At 31.5% G+C, this 20570-nt stretch overlaps 2 protein-coding genes and 1 long non-coding RNA gene across 7 annotated transcripts; 2 read left to right on the top strand and 1 right to left on the bottom strand.

Annotated features, from left to right (window-relative positions):
- The first annotated feature begins 1474 nt into the window (after nt 1–1474).
- Nucleotides 1475–4203, top strand: LOC108454204 (uncharacterized). Its single transcript, XM_017752583.2, has 3 exons — nt 1475–1666; nt 1793–2001; nt 3708–4203. Exons 1-3 carry the CDS (start codon nt 1574–1576, stop codon nt 3982–3984), a joined length of 579 nt encoding a protein of 192 aa, XP_017608072.1. The 5' UTR covers nt 1475–1573; the 3' UTR covers nt 3985–4203.
- A 281-nt stretch (nt 4204–4484) lies between these two features.
- On the top strand, nt 4485–5781 carry LOC128290123 (uncharacterized). Its single transcript, XR_008279765.1, has 2 exons — nt 4485–4565; nt 5495–5781. It is a non-coding gene; the product is annotated as an uncharacterized LOC128290123 (long non-coding RNA).
- Nucleotides 5782–8233: 2452 nt separating this feature from the next.
- On the bottom strand, nt 8234–14577 carry LOC108454279 (uncharacterized). 5 transcript variants are annotated; one of them, XM_053025506.1, is made up of 12 exons: nt 14231–14577; nt 13872–13970; nt 13683–13767; nt 13272–13341; nt 13016–13076; nt 12872–12925; nt 12208–12367; nt 11989–12079; nt 11422–11531; nt 9910–10016; nt 8677–8787; nt 8234–8528 (listed from the first exon to the last, which is right to left on the bottom strand). In XM_053025506.1, exons 1-12 carry the CDS (start codon nt 14300–14302, stop codon nt 8412–8414), a joined length of 1137 nt encoding a protein of 378 aa, XP_052881466.1. In that variant the 5' UTR covers nt 14303–14577; the 3' UTR covers nt 8234–8411. The 5 variants fall into 5 exon arrangements, with proteins under 5 accessions (XP_052881466.1, XP_052881467.1, XP_017608181.1 ...); XM_053025507.1 differs by having other exon boundaries at nt 13872–13948; nt 14064–14573; XM_017752692.2 differs by having other exon boundaries at nt 13872–13973; nt 14064–14570.
- Between the last annotated feature and the right edge of the window lie 5993 nt (nt 14578–20570).

Below are 20570 nucleotides of genomic sequence, written 5' to 3'. Positions count from 1 at the left end.
TTGCGGTTGAGGACAAAGGGAAAGGATCCCATCATCTCCTGCTCGGCTCTATATGCTGTTGCTGAATGAACCATCAAACTATCCACTAATCTCCTAAAATGGAAAATTTGTTTTTTAATCAAATAATGTATTCCGCAAGCATCCAAAAAGCAAAGCAGCAGGTAATGCCCCCACACCATTTCCTTTTCAAAGGAATATAACAAGGGTAATCATTTAGTATTTTTTATTTTATTTACCTGTGCGGAAACTAGTCATGTCAACTGAATTGAAGAGGCATGTAAGGACCTTATACTTTGAATGCATTTAAATTGATCATAGACACGAACATACAACCCTGATATGGAACAAAAAACTTGAATTTCAAGATATCACAAGCAAGGTATTATACTAGTTCCAAGCACAAGTAAAAATGACGGATTATCAAGAGATTGGGGGCAATCGTTTGTTTTCAATACATTAAAATGATTATGATTCGATTCCAATCACGAGCTTAATTTCTGTTACTTCTAAACACGAGCTCAAACTATTTATTTGAAAAATAATGTGTCTAAATATTATTTAAATTGTTTATGAAAAGAAGTGATGCTTTTAAGTACAAGATTAAATTATACATCACAAAACATATTTTAAACTATCTCTTAACTCGATCTTTTAAAATATGAGGTTTCATGTCAAGTTTACTCCAAATGAAAATTACATAGCTTTTAAGACATTATTCAAAATTTGTAAATCTTGTCCAGATGGTTCAAAGATGAATTTAAACTTGAAGCGAAATCATTCATCCAAGATTAAGTATTATTATTGGATTCAAACTCTTCCTAAACTCATTTTTCAATATTCACATTTACAATTAATGTAAAATATTTAAATAACTTGACTCACTTGTCACTACAATAATAATTTATACTACTTATTTCTTTCAAAAGAGTTTATAAAACAAACATAAATAATACATATTAAATCAATTAAAATTAGAATCAATTCAATATAAAACACATCAAACTCGAAATAAAAATATATTTAACTTAAACCAAAATAAATTTTAAAAAATCTTAAACCATCAAAGTTGGAATCATTGGCAACAATATTATTTGTTATACTTACATATAATATATATATTTTTAACGTTTATAGGTTTTTATCATATTTGTTATTTTTTATATAATGTCTAAAATCATGAATAGCCTACCTCAATCCTTAAATATGAGAATAATACATTTCAACGTAACTAAATTTACATATTTTATACTGACAATAATATCAATGACAATAACATTAAGACTCAACAATACTTAGATTAAATATCTTTAAAAGGAGTAAAATTGTGAAAATATGGTGTAAAGTGTTAACCAAAGCACTTTGACAGATTTTGAAAAATACTAACAATGTTTGAATTGAAAAAGTAAAATAATTGAATTATAACGTGGAAAAAGAAAAAGACATTTTACCTCTTTCCTTTCTTTTGTCTTCTTCTTAAACCTCAAAAGAAGAGAACCCCCATCTATTTAGCCCTCCTTTTCCTTTCCATTTTCCCTCCCTTTAAGGCTTAACCTCAACCCAAAAACTCGTAACAATGGCCATGTCCGTCCCTATTTTAGCCATCATCTTTGCTCTCCATCTCATCGCCTTCGTCTTCGCCGTCGGCGCTGAACGACGCCGTAGCTTCGTACCCACTCCCACTCTCACTCTCACTCTCACTCTCGCTCTCGCTCTCACTCTCACTCTCACTCTCACATGTGAAACTGTAATTTTCTGTTGTTTTAACTTAACTAGTGGTTTTTTTTAAATGAAGGCTAAGGTGGTGCCTGATCAGTACGACGAGAGGACCTACTGCCTCTACAGTACGGATGCGTCGACGGTGTACGGACTATCTGCTTTTGGTCTGCTCCTTCTTAGCCAGGTTGTTGTGAACGGCGTTACTAGATGTCTCTGCTTTGGCAAAGGCCTTGTCTCCGCCACTTCATCCACCACTTGCGCCATCTTTTTCTTCGTTTTCTCCTGGTAAATTTACCTAAGTCAAATCTGATTACCCTTTTTTTTATTTATTCTTTTTCTACCACTTCGATTTAACATATTTTTACTTGCTTTGCCTGAGTTCATTTTGGAAGATCTATCTAGTATTCTTGTTAGTAATTTAGAGGAACAAATTTTCCAGTCTAGAAACTGATTATCTAGATTATAGGCTTTCTGAAATGGAAATGGTTGGTTTTGTCTGGATGCGCTGCAATTTCCCCACTGGTATAATCAATTATTCACGTGTATGGAGCCCACAAAGTTAACTTAGAGGCTAACAGGTTGTACAAAGATCCTAGCTGTTGAATTACTAATGCTTTATGATACTTGCAAAGTACAGTATTATGCTGTTGTATTTATTAAATTTGATAATGTTTCTATTCGTTGATTTAATTGAGAACATTTTTATTTAATGGGCTTTTGATTTGCATTTTCAATCTTTAACAAGCTAACCATTCACAAAGTTTTCAAAGCCAATAGACTGGTAAGAAGTATATTTTCGTCTTAAACCAATCAAACAAACAAGCTACAGCAACTAAGACATAGAAACATTTATGCCGGGCCTCTCTTCAAGTTCTATTAATTTTATCCATGTCTATTTTGGTCGTGGTTTTCAATATTTTATCCAATGCAATACCAAAGTTTTCATTATTCTAACATGTTAAGCTGTCGATCTGCTTCTTATGTGGCTAATCTTTGTCACCTTATCTTCTTTAAGAGCCATCTCAACTTGGAGGTGAATATCTAGTTTCTAACCACATCTTTCTTAGCCTTACCACACATCCCATCTTAACGTTTGCAACTTCGCTATACTTGTCTCTTGTATATGTTGCTTCTTGTTAGCCTAACATTTCATACCATATGGAAAAACAAGATTGGTCATTGATAGTAGTCAAATAGAACTTCAACTTCAAACACAGCTGTATTGTGATCATAAAAAATTCCAGTTGCACTCTCCTAACCTTTGAGCCTTTAGTGTTTGCGTTCACAACTAATTTGATGTTTATGTGTCCCCTTTCGCCTCTGTAATTTAATCCTACTGTCTAGGACATGTCTCACTTTCTTATGTCTCTTTGGAATGAGCATCTAAACCTAGAAATCAATTTAGCTAGCTATGCAACAAAACCTCCCTACCCTTGTGGTCATAAAGTAGTCTTTTTTGCTTGCGTTTATTTCAGTCTTAGCCAGAGTCCTTTAATAATTTTTTCATAAAATTGAGTCAAAAGATACAACTAAATCCAGGATGGTCTTTCCTGCCTTGTATCTATCCCCATAATCATATTCTTTATGACCACTGTCAACCCCATTACAACTAAGCCTTCCATGTTCATGAGAATTACCTCCAATTGAAATATTTTCTTCTTAGGTATTCCTAGCATCACTTTATCTAAATCCTCCTAAATTTTTGCTTGCTAGCATAATCTTTAAGCCCATTTATACACTGCAAATAGGCATCAATAATGTTTTAAGCTGTCTCCTAGTATGAGTTAAAATGAGAAAAATCTTATCACCCCCATTCTATTGTCAATAATCTTATCAACCAACTGATGACTTTAAAACTAAATCTTATCACTTGGAGATACCATTATTTGACCCCATTCACAATATGGGCAAGTATCTTAGTATCTTTAGTGCACTAAAACCATTTTGAATGTTTGAGTTTGTTTTCTAACAAAATATGAGCAATGAATTAGGTTAAGCTTTTTGGGAGCTGAGGCATGTTTACTGGCGGGATCAGCAAAAAATGCATACCACACCAAGTACAGAGGAATCTTTGGCGGAGAGAACATTTCATGTGCTACACTGAGGAAAGGCGTATTTGCTGCTGGAGCTGCTCTAACTTTGTTGTCATTGGTGGGATCAGTCTTCTATTACTGGGCTCACTCTAGAGCTGATACCGGTGGATGGCAGAAACATCAGAATGAAGGCGTTGGCATGACAGAGCAGCCTCCTGAATTTGGTAAGGTCTGACTCTATTGTGCCTCACGTCGTTTTAATTCCCTAAAATTTTGGTGGTATCTGTCAAGAGAGGTATTGATAGATCAAGAATGAATAGACTAAATGAGCTTATGGATGAATATAAGTTGTGTAGCTTCAAAGATAAATTATATTATATAGGATGCTATCGTTGTTAATATTTTACCTACTTACTTGGCCACGTTTTCAATGATGATATGGTGCCTTTCTCAATATTGCTGCATGTTAATTACTCTCAATCGTATAGTCATCTTTAATCAATGTTTTACATTGTTTGATCCAGTCATACAAGTACAGTAAAAAGTGGCACATTGTTTCATTCTTCACTAATATATACATTAATAATAGGTTATATCTGCTGTTATCTTTTTTTGGAAGTTTTGCTTTAGATTCAACTATAACTAAATTAACCAAATTAGATTTAGGGTCCATTTGTTTACATATAAAAGATTTTACGGAAAATATTTTTTACATTTTCCTGTGTTTGTTTCACAGAAAACAACTTGATCAACGGAAAATGTGTCAATGTAAAATAAGTCATTTTTCTTGTAAAATGACTTGTCCCTTTAGAAAGCGTAAGTTATTCCTTGAAAAGGAGCTCTTTTATATATAATTTTATTTTTATATAAAATTAACTTAAATCAAGTTATATATTTTATATTGATAATAAATTTTATTTTATTTTAAAAATATTTAAAAGTATTAAAATATTATTTTTCAATATTATTAAGCATACACATTTAATTAATTATATTTAGTCATATAATAAATTCATTAATATAATAAATATAATTTATTATTTTAATAAATTATTTAATATTTTAATTTTATTTTAAAATAAATTTTAAAAATAATAGTTTTAAATAATATTATTTACATATTATAGAAAGTATTCAATATTAATATTTTAATAATAAATATTTATTATAATTATAAATACATTAATAAGAAATGTTTTGTAGTATAAAGGTTAAAATATGTTATAAGTTTATGTACATTTTGTAGATTTGCAATTTAGTCTTTGTATTTTTATTTTTAAGAATTTAGTCTCTTTACTTTTTAAATTTGAAAATCAAGTTTAATTGTTGACATCGTTAAATTTTTTGTCAATTTTGTTGATGTCGCATTTTTAAATAAAAATATTTATTTGGTAGTCATGTAATTAAAAATGATATTGTAATGAATTTGAATTTAACATAATATAATGTAAAGTATAAAATTATAGATAAAAATAAATTTAATTAAACAATGAAAAATTGAGAAAATCTCAAATGTATGTTTAATTGAAAACAACTTTTATGAAATATTTTAAGAAATTTACTAAACAATAGAAGATATTTTATATAGATTCATCCAAATACTAAAAATAATATTTTTAAAAAAATTATTTTATAAAAATTATTTTTAAAATTATTTTTCAAAATTATTTTCAATTAAATGGAGCCTAAAATTATTTCAGTTTTTCTGAAATGTGGAACGTACTCCTTTTGTATGGAAAGGTCAGGGGAAGCAATTGAGAGTTGTCAATGAAGGAATGGTATATGGAGACGAGGACCTCGTTCAACTAATTTTATACAAACTCCAACCGAAGGAAACTAAAGTTGCTGTAGTTGCTGCAACTAATTCCTAAAGTAAAATGGGAAATTTTGTTGAGAAAAAAAAGATGTACTAAAATTTGTTTTTTTATTATAAAATTAACCTAAAAATTTTGATTAATTATAAAAATATTTATTTTATAATTATGTACGTAATTGATCTAAAATAAATAGTGAAAGTTTGTGGAGTTAAAAAGATTATCGTCATTCACTTGTCATGTCAACCAATCATTGGTTGTTAAATTAAAAAATAATTTTCTGAGTGGAGTTAATTTATTTGACATTGCTTGTATAAATATCAAAGAAATATTAATATTTTTAATATTTCGGGTTTAAAATAAATAATAGTGATGGAATCATAAAGAATAATGTTGCCAGTGTCAGAATTTTTTAAGTGATTATATTTTAAAATTTAAAATTAAAATTAAAATTTTTTTTGTTTGTCTTCATTTCCACATTTATGTTTGTTCCCAAATCTCATAATTGAAAACCTTGAGTTTTTCATTCATTTGCTAAATTTTTTATCTGGGTTTTGAATCTAGTGATTTTTAAAAATGGCTCCAAGTTAAGTTGTGGTGACCATTGAGAAGCCTAATAAGTTCTCTTTAGTGGAAATCAATGGCTGATATTCAACTCTGCTACTCGAGAAGCAAAAAGCAGTGAGTCCCAAACAGTTCACATGGTTCCTTTCCCTCAAAGCTAACAGAGTTTTTGCTTGTCTGTCATGGCTGCCAATGGCTTTGAAAACCATGTATTTATCAGTCAAGAAACGCATTGCATTATGTGATGGGATTGAAGAAGCCAAAAGCAGAAGATTGTATACATTCATCAAACTCTTTCTTTTTTTCTCTATATTTGCTTTGGTTTTAGAAATATTTGCTTATTTGAAGAAATGGAATTTGAACATTATTCAACTATGCGAGGTTCTAGGTCACTTCCAATTGTCGTGGCATATAAAAGGTAGTAATGTAATTCTTTATAGCACTATCAAATAAAATAATAATTTTAATTTTAATTTTTGAAAAATAATGTCTCAAAGTGATGGCATCATTCTTCATTTTTCACTAAATAAAATATTAATATTAATTTTAAATTTGAATTTAAATTTTAAAAAATAATCACTTTAAAAAAATTGACACATTAAAGTAACAGTGCAATCCTCTATGACTCTACCACTATTATTTATTTTTAAGACTCCGAAATATTGAAAAATATTGGTTTTTTTATATTTATATAGATAGTGGCGTCAAATTGATTAGTTTCATCCAAAAAATAATTTTTTTAATCTGACATGACAAGTGAGTGACGTATATTTATAATTAATTAAAATTTTTTAACTATTTTTATAAAAAAAAAAGCCCTAAAATTTCTTCTGTCAATCTCCTCTACTTGAGCTCATATCTATCAACAGCCGTCAAATCTAGGTAGACAATAATTTGTTATTAGGCTTTCTTGTCCATTTTCCTGTTGTTTTCTATCCTCCCCATGTTAGACTCTCATGTTTAGCAGATAAAGTGGCTACTGCTCATATTCATAAGATGTTATATTTGACAAAATCATAGATAACCCCAACTTTATTGCAAACCATCTATGAATCATAATAATTTTAGCTTTATTTTTTAAATTTAGGTTTGGTCCGAAAATAAGCTTAAAACTAAACTCAGATTAAAAATATTAAATTTAAACTCGACCTAGCTCGTTTGTATTAATTTTTTAAATTATATTTTATATAAACACAATTTTAAAAATATAATATTTTAAATATACTAAAAATATTAAAATAAATATTTTTAACGATTTGAAAACACATTAAAAAAAGTATACTTAAAAAGCCAAATAACTCACTCATACTACAACAGGCAATTTGCTAGTGTAAATTTCATAAAATCCCTCAAGGGTTAAGACGAAAACAACTTTTCAGGTTCATCACAACATTCAAAAACACCCAACCTGAAGCACAACCAGAAGCTGTCTGATTTCAGCTAAACATACATAATACTATTATTATGCTACCTGCTAATTAACTAAACATTACCATCAAATAAATTTTCTAACTAATACTTTCCCACCTTTCAGAAGGCTTTCAATTTCTTTAGGAGCGTTTAGCCCCATTCTTCGAGTTGATTCGGTAGAATAGAGGGAAAAAAAAGTATAGACATGTAAATTAGGCCGGATCAACTCATTTTTCAAGTCTATATTTTTATTCAAATTCTCTTATTTTTCATGCATATCTTTGAACCTAAATGGGTGACCTAACTCATCATCAGATCTAACAAAGTTACCATTGAAATTTTTTTAGATACATTTATACATCAACTAAAATACCATAACAAATCAAAATAGAAAAGATTAAAGCGTTAAACAAACTGAATTTTGTTGAACACGATTTAAATAAAACCAAAATAAATTTGATTGTCGGTTTTCTTTTGATCAAACAAAACTCCCTTTTTCAACCAATTTTTTCATAGATAAATTTATATGACCCATCAAAATACCAGAATAAATAAAGATATAAAAGCAAATGTCAAATTAAAATATGCTAAAAAGTATAAAACATGAAAGAAGAAAGTTTGAAACCAAAATTTTTGCATAGTGCCAACTCTGCCTTGCCTTGAGCAAATTGGACAAAGAAAGCGGCAAACTCGAAATTTTGACAAACTGAATTGAGAGAGTCTTGAATGCATTTGATAACGAATATCTACTGTCATGTCCAATATACACCAAAGCTTTAATATAAAGTGAAATGGGCAACACATATTACAAGAATAACAAGAAATTATAGATTCATGACATGCTTATTGAGTCCTAAAATAAAATAAAAAGCTGCTACAGTCCACAGCTTCTCCTTATTTCAGTTGAGGATATATCCATGCGGAACCTTTCAGCTGGTATTGGGACAAACATGTCTTTCAACACTTCGGGAACATCAAAATCCTCAAGAACCTGCGGGAATAGCACAACTATTAAAATAACTACGATACACCCTCCTTCCACTTTGAAATATTGACAAGTTTTGTGCTAAAATCTATGATTTGGATAACTAATATGAATAAGTATGTGTTTAAACCAATATTTCTGATGCTTGGCATACCTTAAAAGTACCATCAACTTTCCGACCAGCCACAATGAAGGTGCATCCTGTTCTTTTGCATCCAGAGAGTGTCTCTATCATCCTATCATAGCTCCCATCATAGTATTTAGGCTGCAAGGTAAGAGAAATAAGTAGCAAAACTTGACATACTCTTCAACAATTCCAACCTAACAACATCTTGCATCAAAATGAATGTACAACCCTGAATGCATTTATTCAGGTCACTATCTATGGACTAAATGTATATTATATTTCACTGTTTAAATATAGCAAACTCATCAAACTTCTGAGGAATATGATAAGGTTCCATAAGACTTGGTTTCTAAAAAAGCAGCCAAATCCAATAACGATCAGTACTTCTCATCTGCACTGTCCCCAGCAGCAATATTTAATGGATAGCAAAGGGTTTGGAGCAGTAGTACAACCCAAACATCCAGTTTTGTTTTATTAGTCCATCAGATACTGCAGTATCTACCCTAAACCATGCCCAGAGGAACAATTACGTATATAGTTTGCTGCAATATTTTCATTTAATTCATATATCCCTAATAGCTAATTCAACATCCAAGGCAAAGTAAACATTTACCTTTCCCTGTTTCCAAAACTACAAAGTAAAAAGCCAGCCTTTTGATGAGTTTAATTATGCAAACTACCATTTTTTGCCTTATATTTTCTAGTATTCTCTTATTACAAAGGTACTTCACCAGCAGCAACAGCTAGAAAATATAATAGGGTACCACTTTACTTCTCATCAAAGATGAAACTTATAGCATTTTTTTTTCAAATGATTCTCAAAAATAAGTTCATCGCAAAATATTTCTGTATGATGTTTTAATACATTTCTGCATTTCTGCATTTTCATAGAAAACAAAAAAAGAAGTCTAGTTACAGACGGACAATACATAATGAGATCAAAAGGTAGCTAATTCAACAAGTTGTCTATAGGAACGAAATGGCAACTTAAGCTGTGCTCAAGATTATCTGAAACCAATCTTCTCTATTTTGTTTATGTAGCTCAAATATGCCTATAAGAATGTTAAATGTTCCCTTAACACTTAGGTCTTGCTCCCTAATCATAAAATAGACCATTATACTGATGTTATCACTTAGGAGGAGGATTATTCATGAAGCTCTCGATTGAAAAAATTATGCATAATTATTTTAACAGAAACTTTGGACTATAAAGTGTCATGATATAATGTCATAATATTTAAGGAATTCAAAGTGTCATACATTGATAAGCCTCACTGCAGTGTCAGCACCAATTACAAAAGCACTACCCGGAAAAAGTTCAGCTTTCTTATAGAAATAAGGCTGATTGGAAATTATTACTGTCTTTCCTGCCATTATAGAAACACAACCACTTATTCATTATTATAAAAGCTGTAAAATCAAAATAATAGCAATTAGGGAACCCTGAAAAAATTGTATATGATTCAGAATGCAATAAAAAACTGATACAACATACTGTCATCATTTTAAGAAATACAAATTTCTATATTAGGAAGTTCAAAAAAAATAGAAAAAGATGTAGACAACCAAACGCCTGCAAGTGCCTTGACTATTTCTACTTGTCACCTTGTCTGCTCACCATGCAATAAAATCCTTCAGTATATGAGAAAATTATGTTCAGATACCTTTTTAAAAGAATATGCAGTGTAGTTAAGGAACAAAATATATGCTACTTATAACATGTTATAACCTTAAGAGGGCATTTTGTTCAAGGAATCTAAGATTACCTTTAGTAATAGAATTATGGGAATTTAAGATTATGGGATGGAATGTGGGGTATGTTACATTACCTTATTTGCTTCATTTGGCTGGAATGTAAGATTTTGATGTTTGGTTGACGGAATGTAAAATTAACTAAAAACACATTTTACTACACTGTCCTTGTTATAGAATTTGTTTTCTTTAACAAGTTTAGTTAGTTTTCTTTTTTTGTCTCAAACTCCATAAAATTAAGATAAATTATGACAATTCTTGTTTTTATGACAATTCTTGTTTTATTACAATCTATATATTAATAAATAAGATATGATGTTGAAATCAATTTATAGATTATAATAATAATCTTAATTAATATTAGTAATAAATAAATCTTTAGAGTAAATATTATAATTATAATTTTAAAGTATGACACTTACTGTTCCGCTGTTAAGAAAAAGAGAGATTTTTGTTTTTAGTTCGGCTTAAATTTTATTTACGAACAAAAGACGAAACAAATTAAAATAATAAAAACAAAAGATAAATTGATCCAAAAAATTAATATTACGTCCATAATCTAAGATAACCTAAGAAATGGGTGGTAGTGAGATTATATGCCCTATATTTTGGCATATTAACACTATTTGAGAATGTGAGATTACTGGGTGGCCAAAATGTTGCAAATCCTAACAACTTAATCTTATTCCAAAATGCGAAGATACAGGATGTAATGTTACATTCAGTGAACCAAATGCACCCTAAGTGTTAACTTTCACATTCAGTCGAAATCCAATTTAACTTCCTAGGAAACCAACTACATTAATATGCATGCTATAAACTAACAAAAAAGCACAAACTCCTTAATGAAAACATCTAGCCATTCCAATATGATTTCCTAACTCAAGATCCAAGCTCACTCCTGCAGCCAATTATCTTTTTTTCCCCTTAATATCACACAGTTTTCACATTCAAGGAATCAAAATTTCCACCACATATACATTAAAACTTCAGAGAGTTTATAAAAGTAATTAGCCTCACCAATTTTTTCGAACTGCATAACACGCTCTTTGATTTGTGGTATTGACAATGGAGGTTTGTCAGCATTAATTGCAGATAATTCAAAGCACGGATACCCATCGCCACAAATGCTGCACCATAATGAACCTTTAATGAGTAACTTATCATGTTTGGTCTAGAAACTTCACTAACTAGGCAAAAATGAGTGTTGGAATGTGTCATAAAGAAGGAAGAAATGAGAGGCCTATCAGATCATTGATCCTAAACTTCAACATGCTCCCCAACAGCACAATTCACCTATCCTTTCATATATATATATATATAGACTTGGAGACTACAAAAGATGAGGCAAAGTGCATATCCACTAGCAAGCTAGAACCGGTTTGATGAAAATGACCTCTAAATTATGAATAGACAGCCCTCTGAAGTATGTTTCAGAGACTACAAGAAGTAGACAAGTGCATATCCAGTTACCAGCTAGAACCAGTTTGATCAAAATGGCCAAAAGCAACCAGCTTCTAAAGCAAATGAGATCGTGAATGAATCTTAACCGAATTAACAATTAATTTCTAGAACACATTCACAAACCTAGTGGCAGCTTCCAAGAGCTTGAGGTGACCATCATGTAACGGATTAAAGGATCCAGGGAGTATAATCTTCCTATCACCATTTGACTTATCTGTCTCAGCAAAGCAGTTTCCATACTGTAAATAACAGATCAAAAGATATACTTCAAAAAGAAAGGGGAAAAAAAAGGTGTCAAGATAAATTGTAATTGAGATTAATTCAGCAAATATTGAACCATACCACTTGAAAACGGATAAACCTTAAAGCAAATTTGCCCATTTATAAGTTGCTCTAACTCCTTATCTTCATCAAAGAACCTTTCACATTCATCTGCAACAACATCAGATTCAGTCAACTCTGAATCAAATGTTGAAGAGACTTTGCAGGCATTAGCGATCGCCTATAGCCACATTATTGAAACCATTAAAATATACAACAGGTGCTGAAAATGAAATAAAACTATACTTCCTTTGTCTCAATAAAAATGTCATAATTGACATTTTGGGGTAAAATTTTAAATTTTGATCTAAATTATATTATATAACTTAATTAATTAAATTTTATAAAAAATTATATTTAGAGACTACTTCATTGAAGGTTTTATGACAGTTTCCCAAAATTTTATTTATAATAAAATTTAAAAAATAAGAAGTCAAAGTTGAAAATTTTTACTATTAAAGTCATATTGTGACAAATTTAGTGGGACGGAGGGAGTGGTATTTATCAAGAGATGTAGCACGACAAACAACAACTCAACAATCATCAGGAACTTTTCTTTTTCTACCTTTTCAAGATATTTTAAGTATCAGTAATTTATTTAAAAAATTAGCGGATAAAATAAGCATTTAGTAATAGATTCTTAAAACATATATCAAAAAATAATGTACATGTAGATATCACACACCTTCAGTAGGAAGTAACTTGAAACCTTCTCTTCTTGATCTCGACTCCTCAAGCCCTAAAAGACTCGGTATCAGATAAGAGAAATGCAAATCTAGTGTACAAGAGCTAATTTTTAAATAAAAATAAAAAATAAAACAGTAATTACCTTTGATAGAGTAACTGTGGATGCCCAATGTCGGTCAGAGGTTCTTGTTGACAAGTGAAACCTACACATCAAAAAAGGGAGACTAACAATCACCTTAACCAAAAAATACTATCAAACCAAGCAGAAGGGCAAGTCAAAAGACCATTATTACAACTTGGCAAAGCATTATTCAATCAAAAATAGTACAGTCACTTAACCAAACTGTCAATGGGTCATTACATATCAGTTAACAAACGGTAGATTTGAAGAAACATACCTATGGTCTCCCTGTTTCGGACGGGTGGTAGCCAAAGAACCAGTAAACCCCACACCAAGAACTGGAGAACCTATTCAGATGGTTGAATATAACCCCATGTTACACAAACTGGCCATGATACAATTAAAGAAGTAGAGGCTGCTCACTTTTGCAAACACATTTCCAATTCCCTCTACTATTTTACTCTTAATATAATCAACAGAATACTTTAAATATCTAGATTAGGAAAAAGACAAGCAAGGATTCCAAATTTCAACAGAATAATTTAAAATTACTGCGCAGTCTCCTAGAAAATTAGAGAACAAGCATTTCCAAACTTACGATATTTCATGTTTTATCGATCACTTCTAGAGTGAAAGTGGGGATAGAAGATAAAAAGCACTTTCGAAAACTAGATAGGAACTTCAGAACCTGGAGAAGAAAGCTTCAGCGCGCGATTATAAGCGAGCAAAGCCATTTCATCGGCAGTTTGTTGACTACAATATTTGGCAGGAATCTGTACCGAAAAATCTGATTTACTAAATATTATTTTATGAAAGAGAAAAATTTTAAAAATGGAAATCCATTTTCAGATTGAAAAAAAGAAAGAAAGAAAAGAACCTTAGTGAGTAATTGGATCATGGACATTCTGGAGTATGGCACAACAGCTTCCAGCACCGTATTTGAAGCTCCAGGAACTGACATCAACAACCCCAAGGCCTGCTTAAAATAGTGAATAAATAGTGATAATCATTCAGATCAAAATCCTTATTTAAAAGAAAGAACTAATTTTGGAGATAGAAAGAGAGATACGAGAGAGGCGCCGCCGGAGAGATAGAGGACGGCCTGCGTGGGAGAAGAGTGGATAGATTCCACAACGGCTCTTATGCAAGCGTCCGTCATAATTTTTATTTCGTCTCCGTCAGTCGTATCTCCAATCCTCACTTTCGCGGATTCAATTCAACGAACATTATCATTACCATCTGGAAAAGCCTATTAATTAAAACCAAACGAGGGATGATTGGTTTCGGATTGGGCCTTCGCAAACACATTCTAAACAATAAAAATAAAAGCCTATTTGCATGGTAGAAGACTGTTGGGGCTTCTTGTCCTTGTCACTACGGTCATGTTTTATTTGTCATTGCACAAAATGAGGGCTTTTCGTTTCTTCTTTCTTGTTTTCTGGCGGGCGGGGGGTTTGGATGAAAGTAGGCAAATGCTCACCGTATCAGCATTCAGAGTTTGGCTCATTCTAGGTGTTGCTATTTCAAGATTGTGGTGATCAAATGTCATTTCAATCATGGTGGTAGTTTCCACACTAGTTTCAATCATATTGGACGGTGTGCAGTGCTAAAAATCGAAACAAATATTATTCTTTTTTGCATTGAAATCAATTCCATTAGCTCCTTCTAGTTAATTTAAGTCACATCATCCGAAACATGGTGCACTAGGCACCACATGAATAATATTAAATATATATAATTTTAATTATTTATTATTTTGTTAAAGATTTAATTGAATGTATGAATCAATAAAAATTACTTTTAAACTTTAAAGCTTTTCTTCAAACGTACTTTTACATTTAAAATATAAAAACTAAAATATTATATAAAAACTCCCTCTTATCAAAGAAAAATCTCCACTCACCCTTCAATTTTTTTTCTTGTTAATTTTGAATTTATTGAATAATGTATTTTTATGTGTAAAGTTTATTCATGAGTATTTATATAACTTATAAATATTGTAAATTTAAAATTTATTTAATATTATATACTTACATTTATAAATATTTTATATATATTTATCAAATATATTATATCAAAATAGACAGATATCAATACGTACTAATTCCATAAAAACGTTGAACCCACCTCTTTGAATAGCCAAAATTGTAAGGTGATAGAAAATATGCCTCCTATAAATATGATTAATGACAATAACTCACTTTTTTGGCAAACAAGAGTAGATAGCCTACTTCTTTATTGTTCTTGAGCATTTAAATCATTTTAAAAATGACATTTCGAAATTCTACATTTCAAGCCAGAAATCAAACATTCATATGCTCCTTACTGTGTAACTTGAATAGCATAAGTAAAAGTCATTTATAGTGACTAGATATAGGTGACTCCAATTAATAAGAAAATACATAAGCTATAAGAAATTGAATTGCCATTAAATCCAAAGCAAAAGCCTAGGGAAATTTGAAGGTCAAGTTGCTGAAAGCCCCACGCGTGTGCTGAAGAGCACAATATAGGAGGAGAGATTGATTGATAGTACAAAACAATCTCCAACACTAACTAAAAGTAAGGGAAAAGAATTGACGCTTGCAGATAATCTTGAGACCAATTCAAGAGCATTGATGAGAACTGATTGGTCTTACTACAAGCTTAAGTAGACTGAGATCATTATCAAGGACTTGGAGGACAAGACCAATGAATGTAAAGAAAATGCCTCTGATGAGCTCAAAAGTAAAGTTAAATAGAGGGTTTTGGAATTACTTGAGTCTAGATACTATAATGGATGGCAATAGGAAATCCATATTGAATTTTATGGCTCACGTTAAAGGAAACCTTAGTGAGTTAGATCGAGAGTTTGCAATTTTCCCAGCGACATTGCACAAGGCAATGAAAAACTTGTAAATTCAATGTTTTATAACTTAAATATTCAGGGTGAGTAAAATATCCTGGAAGAATTTGAAATATTCATCAAAGAAAAAGCAAGAAAAAACAACAGGTCTTCTTCAAATTAAGAGGGTTATCATGTTTAAAGCTCAAATAGAAGTTGAAATGGTTACAAGAGAAAGGAAGTATTAGAACATGTTGCACATCTACACCAATAGAAGTAAGGAAGAGGAGGAGGAGGATCGTTATCATTTTGAGTTAATTGAAGCTGCCCCTACCAAATTAATGATGGAAGTCATAAGGAGCTAAATCTGGTCCTTCTAATTTTATTAATGATGGTATATGAATAGATGTTCAATCAAAGGAAAACGAAATTACCTTGACTATTGTTTTTGAGCCAGAGGTTCTATATACATTCATTGGCATAAGGATTTCTGTAACACCTTATACCCAACACTATCGTAGGGTTCGAGCTACAATATGTCACATTCGCTGCCGAAGCAATTACGATCAATTCACATTTAAAATATACAATTTATTGATCAGATCAAACAAATATGCATTCAAAATGAAATACAATCACTCTCGGGCTTTATACGAGCTTACGGAAGCTCTATAGATAACCCGAAGTCGAATTGGGACTAAAATGAAAATTTTCAAAATTCAAGACCGATATCATGATGTGAGAGGGTTCCTCATCACGACGTGATATACTAATTTGGCCAAATGGCTTTCTCATCACAGCAACAAAATTCTTATCGGGCTGTGACCTAGGCCCGTAACTCATCGCGACGACATACGTATGACATTATGACGTCACATACTGAACCTACAATACTTATTCACAAACCAACAATTTTCCATACAAACCAAGCCTAGCCTTATTCCTATGATGATTTTGACAATATGTACAGTAACTACAAGTCCATATTACATCTTTATAGCACAAGGATCATAATCTAACCACCATATACATATTATATTATAATTTCAAGGCATAAGTAGCACTCTACTTCTCAACTTACAAATATTCCATCCAAATTAAACAATTCCCTAATGCAACCAAATTCATCCCAAACTATCACACTAATTTCAATATAATACTAACCCTTACTTGTAACGACTCAAAATTTACAAGTATCAAAAAAATACATTTTCGGGCCACCGTTGTCGTAAAATGAATTCGTAAATATTTATTAAAAATATTTATGAAGTTAGTTGTGTGATTAATTAGATTTTGGTTAGGTGAATTAGCTTGAATTAAGATTAATTAGGTGTAAGGACTAAATTGAATAAAGGGTGAAAACTTAATTATAGAATAAAGAAAAGTCAAGGGATTAAATTAGCAATTAAGCTATAAGTGACAAGTGTGTGGTAATAGTAAAATACATGTGGTAAAATAAAATACATATATTAATTAATTATTTACTTATTATTTAAGTAAATGATATTATGTTATTATATTATATTATATTATAATATATGGTAACATAAAATACATGTGGTAAAATAAAATACATACATTTCTTACACATAAAGCCCAAGTTTGTGTTACCTTCTCAACAAAATCCCGAGCTTATAAGCTCATTCATATTCCAGGTGACGTTTAGCTCATTATCACTTCAACTTAATATGTCATCCTAAGTTTCCTGATAACGATGACTTTCTGTACAATTCCTACCATCTCAGGTTGCCTGGTAACAATGGTTTTCTCAATTCAAGTCTGTTATTCTGTATAACACCCCTTGTCCGTCTCTGTCACTAGATTAGAGTTATAGAGTATTATGGCACATATCAAAACAATTTACATCATTAAACCATTCATTTATTAACTTAAATAACAACATTCGAATCTACATGCATTCATAGCATAATCACATTTACGGGCCTTAAAACTAGCTTGCGGGGCCCTAAAAACTAATTTGAATCAAAATAGAAAAATATGGAAAAACTTGAAAATTTTGGAAACAGAGGTCACACGGCCGTATGGCCAAGCCGTGGGGCTCAGAAATATGGTCATGTGGCCAAATCGTGTACAATTCGAAATATGGGTCACACAGCCGTGTCTCAGGCCGTGTGCCCATCCATGTCAGTATTCGAAATAAAGTCGTACGACCGTGTTGAAGACCGTGTGCCAGATCATATGTGTATTCAAAATGAGGCCACACATTCATGTCGTCAGGCCGTGTAACTCTCTAAGATCGTGTGAAAAATCCTGTACTTAAAATCAAGAAGACACACGACCGTGTGACAGCCCGTGTGCACCTTAAAAAGCTTCCAAAACAAGGCAAACTTTCATCCAAACCTTAAGTACCAAGCTAACTCAAAATCAACTATTTCCATACCTCAAATACACATTCAAATAAGCTTAAAACACACCAAAACATACAACTTAAATGCATAACCAATGTGCCCTCATTGACATCACAATTCAATTGCCAAATCAAATTCACATTTCATACCAAACTGGTTTGCAATCAAAGTTTTCAAATACCTATAATAACTCATGCCAATTTCACCATTCCAATTCAATCCATTCAAGTCTACTTCTACCATAGTCTAGTTATTCACAAGTAGCATTGAACAAAATGACCAAAACACATACATATAGACTTTTACAAGCCAAAAGCCAAGGCATATATATAAACATATGAACCAAAATCTAACTAGGACAACATCATTCAAGTATAAAAAAATACCACAAGTGACAAGTAACCAAAACATTTACAATTATCTATTACATGCCATATAAGATAAACATATCAAAAACTACCAAAAAAATATTCAGATAGTGTGATTCTTTGAGTTGATCATATCGCTCGATTTCACAAAACATAATCTACAAAGAAATAGAAGAAACTATACGAGTAAGCTATACTAGAGCTTAGTAAGTTCAACAGTTAAAACGATAAACTTACCGTAAAAACATATAAATCACAAAGTAATAGTTAATAAACTATAATTATGTCAATTACAACCATTCAACATGTGAGTCTTTATATCAATACATATTATAAATAGTCTATTCAATTATACTAAATCATTTAATGTCAACTCATATTAATCAATCAGAAAATGATAAACCCTAATTTATACATATTTTTACCTCATGTTTAACGTATTTTATGGATGATTTTTCACTAGAATTGGTGAATTCGATGCTCCTAATGCTTTAATTTCATGTTTTATACTTAGGAGAGCATAAGAGAGCAAAAGGAACGAGAAACGGGCCAAAAATAGAGAAAATGGGCCAAAGTACGAATTTAACACGGCCTGGACTTCCTCACACGGGCAGACCACACGGCCGTGTCAATCTGGCAGAATCGAATCACGACTCACACAGGTATAGCACACGCCCGTGCCATTCTAACAGGCTCGAATATGGCCTGAAGTAATCACACACGGGCGTGTCCCTGCCGAGCCCAAGTTGAGTCCAATTCGGAAAAGGCTAATTTTGAGGGTTTTTTAGGCATTCCAAAGCCTATAAATACACCCTAGAGGAGGAGGAAAAGAGAGACGGAGAATAGGGGTAAGGAATTACTCCAAGGAAGCCGATTGATCCATCTCAGAAGCCAGATTCATCATCAAGACTGAAGATCTCTCCTCAATTTCCCTTCAGGAGTTTTGGGTTTTCTTTATGTTTTGTACTTTTTAATCTTCTAAGATGTTTTCTTATTTAGTTATGAACTAAAACCCCTAAATATCTAAGGGGAATAAAACCTAAGACGAATCTTGTTATTTTTTTATGAATCGTATGATAAATATTTAACTTGTTCTTAATTATATGTTCTTAATTCTTGTTTTGATATCCCAAGATACTGATTCAAGACATGCTCTTATTCAGAGGAGGAATAGACCCTGTCTAAGAGTACATTTGTCATAATTAAGCGGAGTTGATTGCGCGCCTAGACATAGGGTGACAAGATTTTGCTGGATTAGGGTGAAACTTAATAAGGGGATCCATAGATCGAGTTAATGCAACCCTAGAGTGTTAATTAAAGAAAAGTCTCGGTTATTCAATCTAGGGATTAGACGTTATTAGTCTTGAATAGGGATAATAACATAACTTAGGGATCTCTACGGAACAAGTTGAATGAATAAATCGTCCGATTCGGAGCCAGAATAACAAGTAAAGTCTAGGTGGATTTTTCTTTCGGTATTGTCTTAAGTCAATTGATTTTTCCCAAAAGTAATTCCCCAATTCTTTTCTCTGTGCGTTCTTAATTTAGATAATTAGTTAATTAAAACAAAACCTCTTTATTCTTAGGCTAGATAATAAAAAGACAGTCATTACTAGTACTTTTAGTTCCTTTGGGTTCGACAATCCGGTCTTGCTAAAACTATACTACTGTTCGATAGGTACACTTGCTTACATCGCGATAATAGTTAGTTCAAGAACAAGTAATTATAAATATTTAAAACCTATCACGAAACCACGCGATCAGAAATTCATATAGCCATTTACAAGATGAATTACAAATCATGTAACAATTGAAACTCTGCCTAATGAATGATATAACAGATACGAATATGCGGTTAACCATCTAGAACACACCAAATCACTCAAATGAGCTTAACCAACCGAGAACACACCTGGGTACTAAGCGCCTAGCCCATAGGCTAACATCCCTTCGAAACACACCTGGGCACTAACTGTTATGCCCGAAGGCTTTACATCCACATCTGGTAACACACCAAA

Source organism: Gossypium arboreum, chromosome 3, assembly GCF_025698485.1.
Source record: "Gossypium arboreum isolate Shixiya-1 chromosome 3, ASM2569848v2, whole genome shotgun sequence".
In the NCBI taxonomy this organism is placed as follows: domain Eukaryota; kingdom Viridiplantae; phylum Streptophyta; class Magnoliopsida; order Malvales; family Malvaceae; genus Gossypium; species Gossypium arboreum.
This window is presented reverse-complemented; position numbering and strand designations above follow the sequence as displayed.